We start from the raw sequence: 23,433 nt of genomic DNA, 5'->3' as shown, positions 1-23,433 counted from the left end.
AAATATGTAATTTTAAAATGTCGTATTATATTTTTTAAATATTTGATTATTTATATTAAAAACATATTGTAAAAATACCTTTTTTGTACCTTTGAAACCCTCCTAACTTTTTAAAATATTTTATAAGGATTTGAACTGAAAAATTACTATCGGTTTCTATTCGTGTGACTCTCGTTCTCACATAGCCTCAATCTGACTAATCACCTGCCGATTGTAATCAGCACGAACGGCATTTTAATAATCATTTCGGTTATGTTATTTTACTAGAAATTTTATTTTTTGACTGTTTTAATGTTTTATTGCAATAGCAACTGTTTTTATTTACCGGAAGCTTTGGGTGTAAATTACTACTTTAACAACCTCACATATTGTGAGAAGGTAAAATAAGTTAAACATTTTTTGGAAAATACTTCAATAATATTTTATCATTTCGGAACAATTTCCTCAAAAACCATTAGTCAGTTTAATAACTTAAAACGAGTATACTATTAGATTTGCTCAAATGCTAAATCAAAACATAATAAGTAGTTTTGACCTTTCCAAAATCAACAACCTTTCGTGAGGATCACGGCCATTTTGCGAACCAAGTAATCCATCCTGAGGTCAAAATATTTTTTGTTTACATTACCTATGATGAGGGTAATGACCTCTCTGTTTACATTTAGCGAGGTCAAGAACCCATCCTTCTGGGCAATGACCTAAATCTTTACATTTAACGAGGTCAACATCCAATCATATAGGTCAATGACCTTATTGCTTATATTAAGCGATATTAACAAGCTTTTGTAAGGTTAAAGAGCCTCATGGTTTTTGACCTTGCTAAGGGTTATTGACGATTGCAGTAAAGTTTCTGACATTTTTCATGATTGGTAAGCAGACATTATTATTACCCATATTGTGAAACCGAAGTAGTTTACTCGGTTTACGATTTAATTTTGTATCTATTTAACCTGTCAAATGCCACCTGTTAATATCTTTTGATTTTATTAAGAAGTCTCAAACACTTTGGTTCACCTTAGAAGATTTTGATTTTTCAAATGAAGTAGTCATATATGTATTTGTATTTTGTTCATCTCATATTGGAATTACTTCAATTTAATAGTGTCATAACTTAAAAACTGAAATATTTAAAGCAAAATTTGAATTGCCTGTAAAGGGAGTACAAATTACAACGGATGTACGAAAAGGAAACGAGTAAATTACTTCATAAGTAATATATTTTTTTTCTTCAAAATAATTTGTCTTATTACTGAACAAAGCAGTTCCCTCTCTGCGGGTGGTCATATGTTAGGGTGGTTCTTAAGCAATGAGTAATAGTAGATGCGTTAAACTTATACTATGTCTGCGCCAAATACTCTCGATAGTTTTGTGATTTAAGTATAGTTAAGGAGATTTGAGTCATTAAAAATCTTTAACGATCCCCAATTGGCACCAAAATGTATGTATAAGTTCTTTATCCGTAGTATGGGACTGAAAATATGAAAGTCCAATTCACGGCTCCGGCGTAACCATTTTGTGTTGGTAATTGGCTGTAATGAATGGTTTTCGATTTTAGGCTCATGTCTGGCGGATTCAGCCAACTATGTGTTCAGTGTTTTCTTACTTCAGGCTCCATAAGTTTCTATTACATTAATCGACAAACTATACCTAAAAATACGTAAGCGAGTTTATATTATCCTAGAGAAATGTATTTCTCAGTTGACGCTATCACTTAGTTAATTTGTATAAACTCTTTAGCATTTTCGTAGCCAATTTCCAAGTTTCACGGACTTGCTACCTGAGTGGACCACATTCAGACATACATATGTATAAATATAAACAATATATATGTAAATAAATGTGCGTGTCTTTGAGGCGGATTAAAATTGGAACAAGTGAGTTTTCTTTATGACATTTCATGTTGTCTCAGCTCTTCGCAAAAAAAAACTGTATTTTTACTTGTGTTCAGGTGGCGTGTGATGTGTTTATAAGGCTTGCGTGTCCTGTGTTAAATAAATAACCTAAAAACGAAAAGGAACACTCTGAGCACGAACAAAAATTTGGTCAACCAAAATGAAATGGATACTTAAATAGGCGGAAGACATCAAAGTTGCTCAAGCATTTATTACTGTTGTTGTTGTTTTTAGGTTAGCGATTGTCGATTGTCCCGAGATAAGAGGTGCGTTGCAAAACGCTTTGGCGTTCGGTTAATTGCATGCGTATGTGTCATAATTTGTGAATTAATGACACTGTCTCGCTGCCCAACCTCGCCACCGGTGATGGCGAGGCACATAATTAACCGCATGTAGCACATTTGTAACCGTATCTTTACATATATATACAAACAAACGTTCATATTTACAATGCAATAAGAAATTCCTCAAAACTCCAAGACGCCGTGTGCCGTGATTTTATGGGCTGAACTAGTCGAAAATCAGTCCTTTTCGGAGTATTAATAAACATAAACTGAGTTGTCGCAAACCATTAGCTGAAATTACTTTACAATTAGTTTCATATTCATATTATTTTCTGTGACCATTAATTTTCCACTTCTGATTGTGCCACAAAGAACAAGAGCAATGGAAATCAAAGTGGCCAAAAACATACATGCAAACAGATAAACCAACTTAGTTTATAATGTAACTGTTATTTTTCGTTCTTTTTATTTGGTTTATACTTAAATTCACATAAAAGCTTTTCGGTTGACACCTGAAAGCTTTCGAAAACGCGCATGCTATTTGTTGAGTGCCCTCTATGGTGAGCTTTTCCTAACAGATTTATTATTATGAAGTGCTTAGAAGCTAACTAATAGAAAGATTTGCTTTTATCTTTTTATACCCTGAACACGGTGTATTAAGTTTGCCACGAAATTTGTAACACTAAAAAGAAGACGTCAGAGACCCAATAAAGTACATATATAAATAATTAGCGCGTCGAGCTATGTCGATATGAAAATTTGCACACGTGATTTTTTCTCCAAAAAGCTGCTCATTTTTCGGATCGGATTATCATAGCGTATGGCTAATAATATGTATAAACTGAACCATCAAATTCAGAATCTTGTACGGAAACTTTTGTAATAGGTAAGATATTTTCATGAAATTGGTTACAGATTAGTGTCAAAGGCAATGCTATGATCTCCGAGTACATATTTCAGGTCGTATTTATATAGCATAGCATATATCTGAGATACAGCAACAAGAAAAATATCTCTTTATGCCCTTTTATGCTATGATGAATGCACCAGTGAAGGGTATTGTAGCTTTGTTGCAGTCGATTCATATGAATTTAGAAATCTCAGATCCATGTGTGGAGATAGTCTTCAAAATTTTTGAACATACTAATGAAAGTTTAGAAAAGAAGAAGGATTAGGAGTTTCATAGATAAGAATCTGCTCTATTGATTATCTTGTATATTCTTGTAGATATCGTATTGTATTGTTGAGCTTAAAATTCCAACCAGATTTTTCTATACTTTCCATTTTACTTGAAATAATTCAATACAATAGGTTCTGGAATCTTCCAAAGCAGACCAGTCATAAATATCTTATAATATTATTATATGGTTTGAAAAGTCATTTATGAAATGAAAATTAGGAAAAAAATTCTGTGAGATAAACAAGAATACTATATTATAATTGGAAGATTATGCCAAAGAAGGGAAATTCATTAACCATGTGAGAAGTACTAGCCAATATTTATTTCCAAAAAAATTGTGTTGAAATCGCCTAAATGTGAGCAACATTCGATTGAGCCTGATGGGAGATCAGTAAATAGCTATGAGAGGGAGATAAATGGAGAGAGAGAGGGCGAAATTGTGCACTGTTTTTGCAAAACCCAAACCATGGGAACTCTGGCAGCAGTTTCGGCACTCAAAAAAATGTTCAAAGGAATATAGATCGTAAAAGAAGAATTTAACTTATGTACAGAAATGAAGAAGAGCACTGTACTAATTGCATAAAATATAGTCTGAACGTATCCGTAGTGTGTGACTTATTTAAGTATGAGAGTTAGTTTATGTAATATATCTGCCCGCTGTAGGGTGTATGTCTGAAAAGATAACCGAAAACACTAATTTGAAGCTTTTTTGCGATTAAGTAAAAGCCTTTGCACGCAAACAAATTGGACTCGCACTAGCGTTACCAAGGAAATCCAAACCAACAAACAAACTTACATTTTGCATACAGCACAATGGAACGATGGCCGCTTGGTTCACTGGCCCACCCGGTTGGATTGCCGCCTGACCACCCATTTGCCAGCGGCAGAGCCACTTACAACACTTTAGCGCCACTTTGGTTTCGAGACACGTCAACCAACTTTATGGGCTGGGCGCTACCAACCAAAAGGGATGAGTAATTTCTACCGCCGACAGCGTCACTCCCAAAATGCGCTACTACGGCCGATGTTTGCCGCTAAGACGAAACTAACCTTGTACGAAGCAGAAGCGCGACAGTAAACAAAACGCAACCGACGCGAAGATACGCGAATTTTGCGTGAAGCGGAAAACCGTGGAAGTGAAATAAGAAAACGAAAGTGAAAAGTTAAGTGAAAATGTGCATGAAATTTGAAAATTGAAATTTTATGCAAATAGAAATGGAGAATCAGTGAAAATTATCCAAGGAAAAATGTTTTAAAAAAGTGCTGTGATTTTCGCAAAAATTGTCAATAATAAATTTAGTTAAATTGTGCATGAAATTGAAGTGAGCTGTCTGCTGTTGTGTTGTTGTGTAGTTCGGCATGCATTTTCTGCGAAAAAAGGTGAGGCGCCTAGACAGCTGCTACTTTTATGTGTGTAGAAGCGTCTGGCCGTAAAGGGCTATAAGCGGTTGCAGTATGCACAGTTATATGCACACATGTGCAAAAACTAATTTAGTTGTATGTAACTATTATAAATCCAAACAGTGTGAATGAAAATATTTTTGTGGAAAAAAGTATATTTTTGGATAATATAAAGGAAATAATGTACGGTGGGAAAGTAAATGAAACTGAAATGAACACCAACTTCGTTAATTTTGAATTGTCTACAAATTTATATATGTAATCGGGGTTCCATCTTTATTGGAAATGCTTCTATTGCGAAAACTGAAATCAATACTCCTACTATTACAATCACCTTACCCCTTAGCTTTTAGTCAACCAACTGAAGTTCTGAGCAAAATTTTTTTTATTTTTATAGAACTGAATGCTTCACTTGACCTATGTCAACTTGAGTTTCGGCTGCATGCCACAATATTTTGCACTTTCCAATACAAAATGAATACTTCCCACAATATCCCTAGTAAGCAAACGCGCTAAGAGCCGTAATAAAAATATAAAAAATAAAATAAAAAGCAATGGAAACTCAAAATGACTTGCATTATTCAAAGATATTCTGCATTTTGCATTCAGCGCTAACACGCAATCTGTTTATAAATTTGTTGCAATAAAAAATTCTATTTCCGAGACTTCACTCTGCCAACTAAATGCTCCACGCTTGCTCGTATTCTGAAATTTCCTAAACCCGCTCGCATGCCATTACACTGTCTGTTGTGGCGTATTATGTACTAACTTATGTACATCTAACCACTTGCCACACTATGTCTGTTCTTTTTTCTGCCCCCAATTCACCAAGCCCTTTTTATGCGATCGATGTTTGTCCTCATTTGCTTGGCCACACACAGCTACAAACACGCATAATTACTATAGTTCTGATTTCCACACACACACACGCAGACTTACATGGTTTAATCAGATATTGATAATAAGTCATGGCATTGTTGACTTAACTGTAAATAGCAAAATGTTTAAATTTACATTTATTCGTCACACGATAGCATGTGAAAATAAGCACACGAACGTTGGAAAATGCTTTCAGGGAAATGGGAAAATTAAAAAGTGTTTTGCTGGAAATTACCATCTTTTGCTGTGTAAAGCTCTTTGATTTTATAGTTGAATAATTTCGTAACCAGTAGATACGTATTTATGTATGCATCTCTATTTTTCTTTTTAATGGTTTTGCTGTGGTATAATAATGTAATTTATTAAAAAATTTTAATATTTTTACAAATGTTATTTTATTAAGATTAAATGTTTAAGTTATTTGGGTAACCAACTTAAACATGCGTACATATATCGATAGCGCGCCAGATCGCAGGAGCCGAAAAGCTTACTGTCGCGCGCGGGACGGGTGTTGTTAGCGGAGAGTTGATGTTCGCAGTATATTTGACGAATTGTATGTAACGAAGTGCTTAGAACGAATGGATCTGCCTTCCCGTTGCCCATCCTTTTTGTTGAGTGGGTACTGGTGGGGTGAGTTGTATTGGTAATGGGTTGCGAACTGTGGTGAATTGCTCTGCTTTTTTAAGATGGGCCAGTTTTTTCCGGGTAAAGTGGGTGGATGCTTAACTCATTTAAACAATAGTAAAGTGTAACAAAAACGATATATATATAGTCTCGTATACCTGTGTCTTAAATACAAGTATGCTTCTGATCGAAAATTTAGAGACTACTTCAGATATCTCTAGCATCATCAAAGAAAATATTAAAAATATGGACAAAAATAGTATGCAGACAAAGGAAGTAGGAAGTTTTGTAGAGCTTTTACATTGAGACCATAGTGACGTAAAGTAAAAGATATGGGAAAAGATAATTTTTCACCAAGGTATTGTTTACATTGTGCTATACTTTCTTTAATTAAACAGAATCACAAAATCATGAATTTAAAAATTATTATTTTCAGGACTCCAAGTGATCACTTTGGTTATTTAACCGACAACAATAAATTTGCATAACAAAGATCCTGAAACTTCCTTTAAGTCTTGAACCAACGCTATTTGCAACCTGAAGTAGGCAAAGTTTAAGACAACGAACGCTGTGGTGCGTCTGAGACCAATAATTAGGCTATGTACACACTGAGTAGTAAACCCAAGAATTGTTAAATACTAATGAAGGGTGATCCATTTCGAGGTTCTTACTTTTTTTTTTTAAAGAAAAACACAGAAAATTCAATTTTAAAGGGGGATGATTATTGTCATTCCAAAGAACATTCTTAGACATTTATTTTTATAAGATTATCTTATTGAAATGATGGCCGTGGCTAGATCTCAGATGGTCCATTCGTTGAGTCCAATTGTCGGTGACTCGTTCGAGTATTTCGACTGGTAACTGGCGAATGACACGCGCGATGTCCTATGCCTGAATCGAAGCGGGATGTCCGTATACATTTTAAGCTTTTCATATCCAAACAGAAAAAAATCTAACGGTATCCCACGACCGTGGTGTCCAATCGACAGACCTAAAACGTGGAGATATCTGATCACTGACAATTGATGCGATGTGTTGGAAGTGGCGTCGTTTTGTTGAAACCTAATGCTGCCGAGATCATGAGCTTCAATTTCAGGCATCACGATGACCGTTATCATCTGGATCATGGCGCGATAACAGTCGCTATTGACGGTTACGTTTTCATCAGCATCATTTTTGAAGAAATACGTTTCCACTGGCTCACAAATCACACCGAACCGTTGTTTTTTCTGGATGGAATAGCAGCTTTTAAATCTCTTCAAGTTACTTTTCGTCCCAAATGCGGCAGTTTTGGTTGTTTACCAATTTTGAACCAAAAATGGGCCTCATCATTCAAGAGCCCATAGAGCGATGCACAAGCTGAATTTTGTACGCCTTCAATTTAAGATTTAAGAGAGGTAAGTCGATCCATACGTCAGTCAAAGTTGCTGCGAAGGGCGCCGGATCGACTCTCCACGGTCTTCGTGTACACTCTCAAACGGCCGCTATATTTTTTTCACTGTTTGCTAGACGTGGTCTAATCGGTTGAATATTATCCTATAATGTATGCTGGACTGGTTAATATAGCGATATTCTTATCCCTACTTGGTACTTGCAAGCGCTAAAAGTTCCTAACTCTCTCTCTTTCGGTTTCTCTCTTTGAGTTTCTGAGTTTTCTGTTGCTTGGAGATCTAGTGAACACTACTTTCGGGTATTATAAAGTTTTCCGGAACGATGGTTTTCAAAATCCTATATATTTGAACTCTATGATAAATAAGTTCTGAGTACTTTCGGTATTCGAACTGTCCAACAGAAATTTTACCAACTATTTTATCGAAGTTTTTATTAACAGAATATAATTCGATGTTATTGCTTATATACAACAACAACAATATATCAACAACTAATTATAAAGAAATTTACAAAATATGTACATATAAACACGCTCATCTATTCACACAAACCTTTTACTAAGTTCTCCTTTTTATCTTCTCTTTTTGCCGCCTCAGGCGAATCCACAGCCCAGCAACAACAACGTCAACAGCACAAGCAACAATGAAAATAACGGTCAAAGTGGCAATATACGTGGCAATAGTACAAGTAGGCCACCTGAGGGTGAAGAGCATAGCGTTGCAATATTAACAACAACAACAACAACAAACACTACAAATAATTGCAAACACAATTGCAACAATGTAAACGGCAACGCCGAAGAACACTTGGCGGAGGTGCTGGTTATGCCGGTGAATGACACAAAAGCGATTACAGCAACAACAACCACAGCAGCAACGATTACAGAAACAGCAACTGTGGCGGAGGCCACTAAAAGTCGCACCAACACAGCTGATGAAAGCCATGAAGCCGGCCTAAACAGCTGGAACTGTGGCAATGTGGCAAACGCGGCAACAAAAGCAACAAATGAGGCCAACATAATGGCCGAGGTACGAAGTACGGGTGCCACTGCACCAATTGCGCAAGAGGAAGACGACGCCGAGGAGATTTGGTATTCCGGGGAGGAGGATGGTGGTCGCGATGCGGAGTTGGTGGAGAAACAACAAGAAAATTGCTGCTGTTTGGTCAATGACAACGAACGGTGTTGCCAAGTCGATATCGATTTGAATATTAATGCAATTGCAACAACTACAACAACGGCGACGACAACAGAGAAGCCGGTGCAGCGCAGCAAATCGCGCGTGCGCACATATTTGAAGCGGTGCAGAGATCGGCTGACAGGTCAGCATCAACAGGCGGTCGCAAATGCAACGAATTCCACAGCAGCAACAACAACGACAGAAACAACAGCCACCAAAATGTATGTGCAAGATGAAAAATGCCAAGAATCGATTGGCGTTGAGGTGTCGAATGCAGCGCGCAGCCGAAGCACCCAGCAATTCGCCGCTCTCGAAGAAAAGAAGGAGGAAGAGGCGGAGGCAGAGGCAGAGGGGGCGTATGAGGAAGTTGAGAATAAGGCGTGCACCACTACATTAATTGCCACAACCGAGCGACAGGGCGACGTAGCAACGCACACGCTATTAACACCAACTGCGTTGGCCATGCAGGGAGAGCACACGTCGGGAGAGGAGGCGTCGCTGGGGCCAGACGAAGAAGCGCACTTAACAAGCGAGCAATCGGTGTTGGCTTACGATGATATTGACTTTAGTTTGCCGTCATCGTCAGTGTTGATGGACAGCGGCAGTTCGAATGTCAGTGCTGACCAACAACAACAACAGCAGCAAACGACACCGTTGACCTCTGCCGAGCATAAGCGCGACACCCTCGCTTTGGCGGCCGCTGAAGTTGAAGTCGAAGTTGATGACTCGGCTGATTTAACTGTCGAACAAGAGACTAGACAGATGCAACAACAAACACAAAGTGGCATGCTGAAGTACTCAACCGTTGCCGCTGATGTTGCCAGAGTAAAATTGCTACAACAACAACAGTCGCTCATGAGTATCAGCAGCAGCTGTCCGCCACTTGTCAAGGAGGAACAATTGGCTTGCGCTATACATATGGTAAGCAACACCACCATTTACCTGACTGAACCGACCGCCCATTGCACTTACGAACCTTTTGTTGCACTTTAACACTTTTCTTAAAGAAATGTTACATACATTTTCCACACAATTGTCTGCTCATTACCGTAAGTCTGCTTTTGTTAATAATTTGCTTTGCTTTCTTTCCCTTTTTCGCTGTTCGTGTAGGACTCGGGCACCGCTGCGCTGATTGACAAACACCTCGCCGCCATTTATCCTGTCTATACGGCGTGCACACGCTCGATTCTAATTCGCCAAGCACGCGATTTGCTCGTCTGCTCCTATCTCGGCTGCCTGCAGTCGTTCGAAATGGAATTCCTATGCAAATTTGCCGAAATTGCTGCTGAGCTGCGGCAACGGCATGCCGTCGGTGTGGTGAGTATTGCCTGTGATTACTTTTTCTTCAATACATGCAAACAAATGGAAATCTTCTATACATATATGTATGTACATACATATATGTATGTATGTATGTGCTTGAAGATTCTTGACCTATGCGCAACGCCAGCGTGAAATAATTGACATAACAGCTGTTGTGATTGGGTAATCTTGCCAAAATAGACAGTAATTGCTACATGCAAGCATTTTATGGACTGTAATATACTCGAAGAGTTGTGCTTTATATTGAAATCGTGTTATTTCGAGTACTTACAGAACAATATTTTATTTAATTGTATTTAAATATACATATGTATGACGTTTTAATAAACTTTTAGAAGCATTGTGATATAGAAATTACTGAAAATCTATTGAAAGTAAAAAGTTTTGAGACGTTGAAATAATTGTCATAACTTCAATTAAATCAAGGAGAATAAGAAAATTTTGTAAAATAAGAAACAAACCAAATACTTTTATCAAACAAAAATTAAATCAAAAAGTAAATACCTTCTATAAAATGCCTTTGTTCCACAAACATGTTATTGGTTAACTATCCTCTCTAGTCTTACTGCTTTAGCTAACAGTAGTATGTACTCATATTGGATTTATGCCTGTATTCGTCCAGTTTGCCAAGAAATAGCATAACTGAATTATTTGCTCAAATATGTCGAACTTACGAATGTTCTTACTTGCTCTTCATTTAATATGAAGGAAATCTGAGCCGAAAGTCATCGTATTTTGGTGAAAGATTATGTTGAACATGTTCTAGCTGAGTGAATGTTCCGAAAATGGTTTACACAATTTAATAATGGGGGTTTTGGCTTGAAAGATGAAAAACATCCAGAGCGGACAAAAAAGTTTGAAGATAAGGAATTGGAAGTATTTCTGGGTCAAGATTGGTTCCTAGCAGCCAAATCAACGGCAAAGATGGGTGAGATTAAAAGGACTTGCTCTTTTATGAGCTTCTACAAAGGGTGAAACCATTAATGGCGTACGATACCGACAACACCTCATCAAATTGCGCTCGCTCTGCGAGATCGGTTGAAAAATATTGAGGAAAAGCGGTTGGGAAACTTTGACTCACCCACTTTCTAGTTCCTACTGATTATTATTTGTTCCGGTCTTTGACAAATCGCCCTCACTGGTACTTGAGCTCGAGTGGTTCATATTACAAAGGGAAAACTCCAACCATTGTCACGCCCACAAAATGTCGTTATTACAAAACATATACCACCATAGTATAGTTCTACAAATTTGGGACATCCGTAATTTTAAATTTTTTGGAAAAGTGAGTAATTTGGGGTCGATGCCAATTTGGATGAATTATTAATACTACTTCTAAATATGATTGAAGTGGAAATTGATTTATGAGTCTATTGATTCATTCCGCTGTTCATCATTTTCCCAATAAGTTGATGTGTTTATAACGCATATATCGACATGCAGCTTACTATAGCGCGGGTATGATAAATATCGATCAACTATTTCGTTTATTTAAAAGAGCTTATTTCCTACGCAACTTTTTAACGAAATAATGTTTCTCAAAGAAGGCCCAAAGCGTAAACAATATTAAAAATTTTCGAATTAATTCCTTTATTTTTTATATACATTTATATGTATGTTTAAATTTAAATATCTATTTCTTTTCATTCATTAATTCTCTCAATCTTCGCCTCCCCAATTTGCACGCTTTAATGCTAAATGATATGATTAACAATCATTAACAAGTAGACAACCACGGTAACCCGAACCAAAGCGTTACACATATACTATAAATACAGACACATACAGACTTACGACTTCTACCGAAGTTAACGCGCCATGCCCATAATTATTTGACCGCACCATTCATTAATTCTGTCTACTCAATACGAAGGCACACTCACTCAAGCGCAGCTAAATACACAAATCCGGCTGCTAACAGCAACTACAACAACAAGAATGCTGCATAGCATGCAAGCAACTGGTCGAAAACGCTTTATACATATTGAAAGTCAACTGGTCGAAAAAACTAAAACAAATGTTAAGTCTAACAGCAACCGTTAACAGCGAGCTAACAGTGAGTGCAAGTCGCTCAATGGAAATGCTCTGCATTCATGAGCGAGTTATGCTCGTGTGCATGTGTAGGTGCTATATGTGATTGCAGCTTGGATTGTAAATAAACAAAAGTGAAGTAGGGTTGCCGTAGCGGTGAAATATAGATATCTTTCTTTCATCATATTGTAATTATTATTTTGTTTATTTATTCAAAATAATTATGTGAACATCTATTATATTTGTGTAAAAAGTGTGAGATTAAATCACTTTTGTCCCAAAAATTTACCTCCATTATGAAAGGGGATAAACTCCAAGCTTGAACAACACTGTTCCACTGCCACTATTGCCGCGTGCTCACATGCATATACACATACACGCACAGTAGTGGAGCAAATAAAACCTGAGTGCACGTTTGTGGCACGAGATGCCGGCGTATGCTGCTCGCTGTTGACTTCTGGCTGCCGACTGCCAACTCTGCTGCTCGCTACTAGGTCTGCTAACTGTTTGGCCGGCCAACTCGCTGTCGCTCAGCGACTGCGCTGCTCTTGCCGTAGCTGTTGCTGCTGTTAGCGTAGCTGTTGCTGTTGCTTTTCGGCAGTACTTGGTTGCTGCAGTTTGTGTCACTCGGTGTTGCGGCAATCGAATGCCAACTAGCGACGGTCGTGGACGCGTTTACCGGACGAATTGGAAACATTTTCAGTTTTCTCGTCTCGTCGAGTAGTGCTAGTGCCTTGTAATGAAGCTGCTGCAGCAAAGCAAAGCATCAGGCGTGCAAACATACAAACATATCTGTAACATAGAGTGCCTCAAAGATTATTTTGTTAGATATGTGAATTAAAGTGCCTTCACACAAACATACAGACACTTGTATGAATTATACTCGGTGTTTTGTCAATGCAACAGTGTACATTGAAACAGTTTGCTTGGAAGACGTGTTTTAAATAGTCTATACATACATATATTTTTATAAAAAGTTTACTGAAAGTGTTTACTGATCTTCCATAAGTGTGTTGTACGAAATTTAAATACCATTTTTTACAAAAAAATTATAAAATTTTATATGCGAATTATTAGATATTAAAAAAAAAACTTTTTGCGTCTAAAGCGTGTTGAAACTTAACTTTTGTGCTTAAAGATTATGTGAACTTAAGTGCCTTGCGTGCAGTTGAATTACTCACAAAATAAAAACGAAAGTTATTTGCGAACTTTGCGCGTTTAAATGTACTAAGTGGAAATTTATATATTTTGAGAAATTTTACAAACCAGAAATTTTTTAATTTGTGAAATGTGCATACATTTTTTGAAACAAATATTTTTTCTTTGCATATCATAAAATTTGAAAATTAACGCAAATAGAAATAAATTAAAAAATTGAAAGAAGAAAAAAATAAAAACGATTACAAAAACGAAAAATTTTTTTATGAAAAATTATTTGAATACTTTTTGGAAAAAGTGAAATGCTTGCTGTGAAAATTGTATTACTTTGCGGTAAGATTTAAAAGCAAAAAATACGGTGTCATTGGCTGTAGTGTCGCTCTACGTATTTGTGTGAAAATGTTGAGCTTGGTGATGTTTTAATTAACTTTGCTGATATTTGCCGAAAGCAAGCAGTGATATTAAAAAAGGTAAATAAACTATTGAAGACTGTTAAAAACTATAATGTCATTTTTGTAATAATTTCATAAACTAAAAAAGTTCCAGAATTAACTTTAAGAATAATTGAAATTTTAAAACAAAACAAAAAAATATATATTAATAATAAAAAATAGAGCGAGAATAACAAACTGTTAGCTAAACCAGAAAGGCAGATTATGTCGCTTAATTAGCTGAAAACAAAATTAAAACTAAATAAGTTTAAATTATTGAATTAAATATAATTAAATTAAGAAAATATAAAATAAATTAATTAACGCACAATAATCCTAAAAAATAATAATTATATGGAAATATGAAAAAAATTAAAATAGTTGAAAATTTGTGAAATCTCATTGATATTAATTTTTATTACATAAATTACATGAAAGTATAATATAATGAAATAAATGACAGAACTAAATTATTAACTTATTTTATTAAGCCGAAATAAAATAAAATAAAAATAATAATAAACATTATGAATTATTAATGAAAATTAAATAAAAAAAATAAAAAAAAGAACACAGTAATAATGCAAATATTAAAAAATAAACAAATAACATGAAATCAAAAAAATATATATATCTAGAATCCGGATAAAAAACAAAAACTTTAATGAGATATAGGGAAGTGAAAGTAAAATTGAAAATAAAACAAATAAGTATAATAAAGATTGGAAGAACTAACAAACAATAAAAAATTATAAATAAATTTTGTACAAAACAAAAGAATTAAATATACATTTTAAGAGTTTTAGATAAAATAAAGTGAAATTTAAATAAATATATTTAAATAAATTTATGAAATCATAAAATTAAATAAATAAGAAAATCTTAAAATAAGAAAAAAAATATTAACAACATTTAAATACAAAATTTAAATGAAAATAAAAAATAAATAATAAGAAACAATTTTAATACCAATAATAATAGTAAAGATAATAACAACAAGAAAAAACGTTAACTTCGGCTTCACCGAAGCTAATATACCCTTCACAGGTGCATTTCTTTTAGTAACTATGTGTTCAGTTTGTATGGAAGCTATAGTAATCCGATTTGAACAATTTTTTCGGAGATTGTATTATTACCTTAAACAGTAACCCATCAAATGCAAAAGTTTTCCATACAAGCCCTTGATTCCGATCGTTCGGTTTGTATGGCGGCTATATGCTATAGTGAGCCGATCTGAACAATTTCCTTCTATATTGCATTATTTCTACGAACAATAACTCATACCAAATTTCGTGAAGATACCCCGTCAAATGTGAAAGTTTTCCATACAAGAACTTGATTCCGATCGTTCAGTTTGTATAGCAGCTATATGCTATAGTTAACCGATCTGAACAATTTCTTCGGAGATTACATTGTTGTCTTAGAAAATAATATATACCAAATTTTGTGAATATATCTTGTCAAATGCAAAAGTTTTCCATACAAGAACTTGATTCCGATCGTTCAGTTTATATGGCAGCTAGATGTTATGGTGGTGTCATATCGGCAGTTCCGACAAATGAGCAGCTTCTTGATGAGAAAATGAAGTTTGCAAATTTTCAAAACGATATCTTAAAAACTGAGGGTACTAGTTCGTATATATACAGACGGACAGACGGACATGGCTAAATCGACTCAGCTCAACATACTGATCATTTATATACTTTATACATATATACTTTATAGGGTCTCCGATGCTTCCTTCTGGGTGTTATACACTTTGTGACAAACTTAATATACTATACATAATTAATAATATATATATATAATTAATAATAATAATAAATTAACCAAAGTAATTTAAGAAAAGCATAAGTCTAAACTATTGAGCCAGCACAGTTAACTTATGCCAATACAGTATTGGCGTAAGAATAAATTCATCAAACACAAAAAGATAAATAGACAAGTCCTAAAAAACTAAGATTGTAATAAAAATAGCATTATTGAACAAAGTTTTATTACATGACTACTTTTTAAAACTTTTTGATAGTTTATACAGGAAAACACATTGAAAAAAAGCTTTTGCTTAGATCTGTAGCTAATCTTTACGCTTAGATCCATGATAAGCGAGCTATTTGTATATTAAATATTGACATTTTTATCTTGTTTTGTATGGGCAGCTTTCTGGTTTCATTAATGCATGTGCGCACTTTTAAAAGTCATTCTTATTGTGCAATTCTGTAAGCAGTCTCTAGTCGCTATTTGAGACATTTTGAAGTAAAGTCTCAATTTGTGACAAGTTACTATTCAAGTTACTAGACTAGACTAGTCACAAAATATTGTCTCAAATTTGTCACCTAGATAGTTAGCAGTTCGCAACACCAAAAACAACACTTGTTTGCTATTTTGAATATACCGAATAGAGGTCATCATAGATATTAATCGATTATCGTTTTTTATATTTTGTAAGCAAATCACACACGAAAAAGTTAAAAGTAAATTTATTTTACGTAAATTTCGTAACTATTTTGAAATTTTTATTGGTAATAATGTTTTTGGACTATGTTATAGAGAATTTAATATTTGTTATCGAACTATTAATTTTCATTTAAGCATATACACTTATCTAAAAAACGAAATGTAACGCTGATTAGACCTGTTCGTTTTCAATTGAGAGATTTTTGTGATTATTACAGAATTCCGATTTTAGTGCGAAATTTTGAAAAAATGTGTTTTTTGTTTTTGCATAGTTAAAATATCAAATGTTTTTTGAGTTCCAGCCTATAAAAGTGTAGCCGGTCAATTTTTTCTTTAAATCTTCTCAAAACTACACTTTCTAAATTTACTGTAGTTTTTTACCTAATTTTGAGTAAAATTTTATATTTGTTTTTGTCCAAATTTTGTTAAATTGCATTTTTTTGTATTAATTCAGGAATAATGTTGTAAACTTTAGGTTATTAACTTTTTTCAAAAAATCTCAAAATTTTTTATTATTTCATGTAATATTTTTCTTTCGAAATGGTCTCAAAAATCACTTTTTTTAGATTGGTCACTTTAGTTGTGCTCTTTGGTAATCAAAATTGCTAATAATTCTTCATTACTTTGGGATGTTAATATTGAATTAATGTGCGAAATAAATCTGCTTAAATGAGGATTGGAAACGTATTTCCTAAATAGGCATTCTTAAACAACATAAATATTTGGAACTTTGTGAACTATAAATATCACAAAGTAAAATATTTTCTCAGAATCCGACTCACCCTAATACTCATTATTTAACTTATATTGCAATTGTTATTACTTGCCAATTCTAAAATATTCTTCGAAAAATACATAATAAAGAGACATACTCACTTATATAGGTTTATAATGCAAGTGTGTGTGTGTTTGTTGCGCCATAGGTTCTTTTCACTAGAAAACTTTTTACTTTCCTTTTTTCTCACTTTGTAACTACTTGTTTGCACGCCTTTCGCTTTGCTTTTCTTCAACCCAACACACACACACATGTAAGCGCGCACTTTGAGAAGTTTAACGACCTATTAAATGTCTACAACAATCGAATCGAATTTCCAGTGAATGTGATCAATCAAACGATAGATAGACTCGCATCAGCATGCACAAACACACGTGCAGTTATGTATGTATATGATTGCATGTAGAAAATGCCTGTCGTGGAAATGTGTTGAGAAATGTAGCCATTTGCATTTTGTCATGTAATTTCGGCCACAACTGTGGCACAAAGGCAAAAAATAATACATTTAAAGCACTTTATTATAAATGCAAACAATCAAGTATGACAGCCGAATATTTTCCTCAAATTGAAAAAAATATTAAAGAAAAGTTAAGAAAATGAGCTCCGCTTAAATGCATGTGATTGGGGAAGTGAGTTCAAATCTGACTAATATAACAGTCAATTTTTAAAATTTTTGGAAAATTTCGGCAATTATTTCCTATATTATAAATATAAAGCAATAACTTGAAAAAATTTAATTGCAGGCTGTTTGTAGCGTCTTTCTTCCATTATCTTCAGAGTTGTCTTATTGTTTATAAAAAACATTTTTAAAAGCTTAAAAGAAATTAACTTTTATGTGACGAAAATGTGGTAACTTTACATTTTATTGCGGAAATATAACTCACTTCATAAAGTTTTTAAATTGACTGTTTAAAATCATTCAAACGACGTCGTTTGTGCTTTGTGATAAAGTAGAAAATAAAAATATTATTCAAGTACTGTTATCTCTTTAAAAAAGAGCAATTTTTTTGTATTTGTCACCAATAAAATATACCACTCGTTTCCCTGAATTGAAATTGAATTTTTAAAATATTTTTATTATATTTTAAGCATGTTGACTATACGTTTTTGTTTAGAATAAGTATAAATTTTCTTCAAATGCCAAATATCGTAACATCATTTAACATAAGTAAGTAGAAAGGGGTAGGACAAAAACGATACAATATATTAATCATAGCCTGAAAAGAGCATACAATGAAAGTCTCCATTAGGGACATTTAACATAACTGGAGAAATTTCATGCATACAACGTTTTCATTATTATTTTCATACAAAAGCAGTTACGGCAACCGGATACGTTCCAATGAGTGGACATGAACAATATTTTGGTAAGACTTCGTTCCAATTATCTCTGATAAAAGGAAAAGACTTAATAAAATTTGTCATGAAAATTGTGTGCAATTTAAATCCTTATTTGGTGTTTTGAGACAGTTTTTTTTAAGAAAAGTGCGTAAAGCGATCTCAGCATGGAAATGGGTTAATTATCATTCATTCACTCTTGGCTGACATTATCACGCATTTATTAGTTCAATAGAAATTTGGTTCTGAGTTGCAGCTTCTGACTCTAAGTTAAAGCACTCCTTTTTATTTCACCCCTATGGATGGATGGCTCAGCTGCATAAAAACACTGCGACGGTGGGTGTTTGGTGTTATGAGAAACTTCACTTTATTAAGTTTGTAACACGTAAGAAGAAACGTTGAAGACTCTCCAAAATGTATTCAAAAATGATCAACGTGACAAGCTCAGTCGATGTACGTCTGTCCGTTTGTACATACGCGAAACTGAGGGACTAAGTTTTAGTGACGCCGATCTAACGTCACACGTCATTTTCTCCTCAAGAAGCTTCTCATTCGTGGGAACTGCCGATATCGGACCAATAAATCATTAACTAAACAATCTAAATAAAGTTCTTGTATAGAAACATTTTTTTATTTAACAAGATGTCTTCACGAAAGTTAGTAAAGTATATCTATAATCTATAAAAATATTGCTCAGATCGAACCACTATTCATATAGCTGCCATGCAAACTGAGAAAAAAAGAAATTAAAGGAATTTTTATTTCAGTGTATTAAAATGTTTATATTGAATTTTTGCGAAACAAAAATGGTGATACATTTTTTGTAAAGATCACCTCGACGAACAAACGGAGATTATTTAAGGAATTTCTGGCGATTGAGAAAATAAAATAAGGGATTGGCAGCCATTTAAGACTGGCTCTTGACATGCGTATGTTTCCGTTCTTCAGCTGATTGAACAAGAATTTTTTTACTATTCTGCCAATTGACGTAAAGTCATTGGGATCCTTTGTTATACTCTAAGCTAAAATAAAAATTCGATTTCTTAAATCGTAGACTAACCAAAGCCTTAAGCTCAAAATATATGTTCTACATAATATAATTTTTTTACAAAAGCGCAAGGTGGCCACATCACCTGGATTATTCTGAAAGCCTTTCAAGATTACTCAGAAGTCACTGACCATGTTTTGGCCTCAAAGCCAGCCTCCAAAATTCACCGGGCGCTATATGCGTGCCTGTGTGTATGAGTGAGTGTTTGTAAAATTGAATGCAAATGACAGCGGCTTCCTCATTAACCGCTAAACAGCCGCAGCTAATAGTTGACAGCAGTCGCCATTATCGAGCAATTAGCGAAACAGAAACACAACAACAATCACAAAGGGGAATAGTGAATCGAATATCGTTCAAAGAAAACAAAAACGGTTAATGGCTTGCCGCACACTTGTCACTCTGCGGCATTGACTTCGGTGGTTTTCTCTATTGTGCTTTTTCGCTTGCTTTTATTGCTTCTCTTATGCCGATGGTCAACGCTGCCGCCACGCCAAGCAGCCATTGCTAAGCGACCAATCAAGCAATATTTAGATTGTATCTAACGAATTCATTTGCCGCCGCCGCCGCTCGCGATTGACACAAGTGTTGGCAGCACTTGAGTGGCTGGTGGCGAGCGTTTGACTTGAGTACATTATTTTTTTCTACGCTTTTTTCCAACAAATAATTATCGATTTGAAGTTTTGTTTTTCTTTTGTGACGCTTGCAGCATTTTCGTTGTGGGCGCTTGCGTGCGCGGTTCATCCACCCGCAGGTGTGTGTCTTACATATGTTTGTGTGCCACCCATTGCTCCTGGCAGCAGCCACTTGTCGTTTTCGAAATTTTGTCGCCTGACTTGGCTTGTGTCCAACCAGCATGCAAACATAATTCATTTGTTTGTCTGTTTATTTGTTGCTTTTACGGTCCGCCCGTCCGGCCAGCCGCTTGCTGGCGGCTGTGCTGGCCGCTTAGCTGCTTGACTGTCAAATCGGCCGTGACTTAATGAACTATTAACAATGTTGGCAATTTGTTTAAACAATAAAAGTGTGCTTTTTTTCTCTTTGTTGTATTTTTGTTTGTGTTTTGCTGTTTGTTAGTTTTCGAATTTGTACTCACTGTGCTGTTGTGTTTTCATTACGTTTGCCCACTTAGTTTTCATTGTTGTTGTTGTTGTTGTCGCCTGCCAGCTTGCAAGCTGCATGCCGCTAGGCAACATCACCTCGCGTTCGTCGTATTTTGCCAATTACAATTTAATTTTTGCCAAAGCAATGATTACCGCATTCGCCGCCAGACAGCGTTGCTGGCGTAGCGCAGCCAATGGTGGTGGTGGTGGAGTCGAAGAGTCAAAGCTGCCAGCAGTTAGCTGGTGATTTTAGCGAATGATGGAGTTGTTGTTTTTGTTGTATATTTTTGTAATTTGTTGTTTCTTGTTGTAGTTGTTTCATTTTTTTATTGCTGTTGTTGTTGTTGTATTTCCATAATGTTTTTATTGTTGTTGTATTTTTATTGTTTTACTTCTTTTTATTTACTGCGCTGTTGTAATTATTTTTATATTCTTGTTATTGTATTTTTTGTTGTTGTAATTTTATTGCTATTTTTTTATTTTGCTGTTATTGTGCTTGTTGTTGTCGCCAGTGCAGGCTTTTAAAATTTGCCGTTGCCACTTAAGGTGACTGCGCCGCTTGCCGCCGTTCCGCACGGACTACACACATACTTATGTACCGACAAACACACATACATAAATATACGCATGTATTTTCCAACAAAACTAAAAAAATGTCAGTTATTCCGTTTTATATACATATATGATTGTACACAGAGCATATATGGATGCATATACCCGCTCACCTCACCCGCAGCCACTGAGCAGCGCTGCGTTTTTACTTCACCCACTTTTCTTGGCGGGGGTGGTCACGATTTTCAAATTATGGCACACAGACGTACATTGACTTTAATTTCAATTTATTTCATAATTAAATGTTTTTTGTTTTCACAACTTTGTTATTGTTTTTGTTTCGTCATTCGGCGGCAAGTGGCTTCTCTCGTGGCTTTGAAGTTCGTCGCTTAAGTCTTTTGTTTTTCACAGCCAAAATCAATGGTAAACGGTTCATTCGCTAGCTTTGTTGCTATTAGTGTTGTTGTTGCTTTTGCAGTTGCAAATTGAAGTTGAAGGTCTTCCTCGGTCTGTTGGCTGACATTGAAAGTGAAAGAATGATTGCGGCAACGCGTTAGCTGCGCGTCTGCAAATGCCGCAATAATAAGATTATCAGCAACAACAGCAATAACAATACGCGATGCTTCGTTGATGCGTTCATTGAACGTGCCAAAGCGAAATTATGTGATTTGCTGCAATTGTGTTAGCTTTTACGCGACGATTTGCGGATGCGGCGTTTAATTGCTCAATTTCCTGGCACTTTTACTTTCATTGAGGCGCTGCTGTGCCATGTCTTTTGTTTCGTTTTAGATTTACTTTTGCCGTGGCAGGATTGAAATGCGTGGGTTGCGTCAGTGATTGAGATTATGCAATTTTTATGAAGGAAACTAACGATGGTGATGTGCTTTGATTGAACTCGATAGTTTCTTAAACTCAGCTTAAAATTGTTTTGAAATATTTTTATGATTCCTTCTTGGTTTGTTGTGTTTTTGTGAAATGAAGTTGCGAAGTGAAGTGCTGAGTCGTCACACCTAGCAAATATTAAAAGGAGTTTCATTTTATGTTTGTAATCGAGTTTTCTTAACAAAAATGTGACTTCAAATTTGAATGCTAATTTTCAAGAAAAAATGTCGAGATGGAGATGTAGAGATTTCTGTTGTGAATATGCTTGGATTGCTAAATCATTTCTAGACCACATTTCGTAAAGACAAAGTAAATTTTTTATTTTGAAAACTTCACATACAGAATTGAGCTCCTTTTCGGCTTTACCATAGTTTCATGGTGAAAATTTACGAAAGATCTTTTCCGAACACAAGTCGACACCGAACTTAACAACGCAGGCTCATAACACATATTTTGATGTAACTCTCAGAAATAAAATTACAAAAGTTATATATTTTGGAAATAAGAACTCTAAACAACAAATCAACAAACAGTTCTTTTAGTTTTTTTCAGAAAAAAATTTTTTTAATTGCATAAGTGATTGTCAGAAGCTGCGTTTCTCCATGATTATGCCTCTTGCCTCTAAATCCAAAATAAAACCTTTTCACTTTCCTTCATACTTCTGGGATAATGCTGAATTAATTTCCCGATCAATATCAGTTTTTGAGGAATGAGATTTTTTTATACAGAGTATTTATGAAGTTTGAATGGGTCTGGCAGTGAACGAGGGCAAGTCGAAATATCGCCTGTCATCAACAAACAGTCGTCGCACTCGCGACTTGGCACTCACGCCACTGTTGACAGCCATAACCTTGAAGTAGTAGATAATTTCGTATATCTTGGAACCAGCGTAAACACCACCATAGTTCTTGCCAACAGGTGTTACTTCGGACTGAGTAGGCAATTGAGAAGCAAAGCCCTCTCTCGACAAACAAAAACCAAACTCTATAAGTCACTCAAAATTCGACATTCGACGATGTCAACAACTGATGAGTCGACGTTGCGAGTTTTTGAGAGAAAAGTTCTGCGAAAGATTTATGGTCCTTTGCGCGTTGGACACGGCGAATACCGCATTCGATGGAACGATGAGCTGTACGAGATATAAGACGACATTGACATAGTTCAGCGAATTAAAACAGAGCGACTACGCTGGCTAGGTCATGTTGTCCGGATGGACGAAAACACTCCACTCCGTTGGAACGACCAGGTGGAGAAGGACCTGGCTACGCTTGGAATATCCAATTGGCGCCACGTAGCGAAAAGAAGAATCGACTGGCGCGCTGTTGTTAACTCGGCTATAATCGCGTAAGCGGTGTCTACGCCAATTAAGAAGAAGAAGAAGGTATAAAAATAGAGAAAATTTCAAGATCCATTTATGGAGGTATGAAATTCATTACTCTTGTCTTTTAGATATAGTAAGTCTACTTTGCATTCTAAAAATTTAAAATGTTGAATTTTATTTACTAAAA

General features: G+C 35.2%; 1 protein-coding gene across 5 annotated transcripts in view; it reads left to right on the top strand.

The window, feature by feature from the left end:
• Positions 1-23,433, top strand: part of LOC126762212 (uncharacterized) — a 186,186-nt gene that overhangs the window by 23,420 nt on the left and 139,333 nt on the right. For 4 of the 5 annotated variants that reach the window (XM_050478783.1, XM_050478781.1, XM_050478782.1 and 1 more), the window contains 2 exons: positions 8,249-9,751; positions 9,941-10,147. In XM_050478783.1, coding sequence (XP_050334740.1) covers positions 8,249-9,751; positions 9,941-10,147 — 1,710 coding nt within the window. Of the gene's footprint in view, positions 1-4,646; positions 4,737-8,248; positions 9,752-9,940; positions 10,148-23,433 lie in introns of those variants that run through there. The other variant, XM_050478785.1, reaches the window with a different exon arrangement.

The sequence above is a fragment of the Bactrocera neohumeralis genome, chromosome 6, assembly GCF_024586455.1.
Source record: "Bactrocera neohumeralis isolate Rockhampton chromosome 6, APGP_CSIRO_Bneo_wtdbg2-racon-allhic-juicebox.fasta_v2, whole genome shotgun sequence".
In the NCBI taxonomy this organism is placed as follows: Eukaryota; Metazoa; Arthropoda; class Insecta; order Diptera; family Tephritidae; genus Bactrocera; species Bactrocera neohumeralis.
The sequence above is the reverse complement of the archived record's forward strand: the minus strand, read 5'-3'. Positions and strand labels throughout refer to the sequence as shown.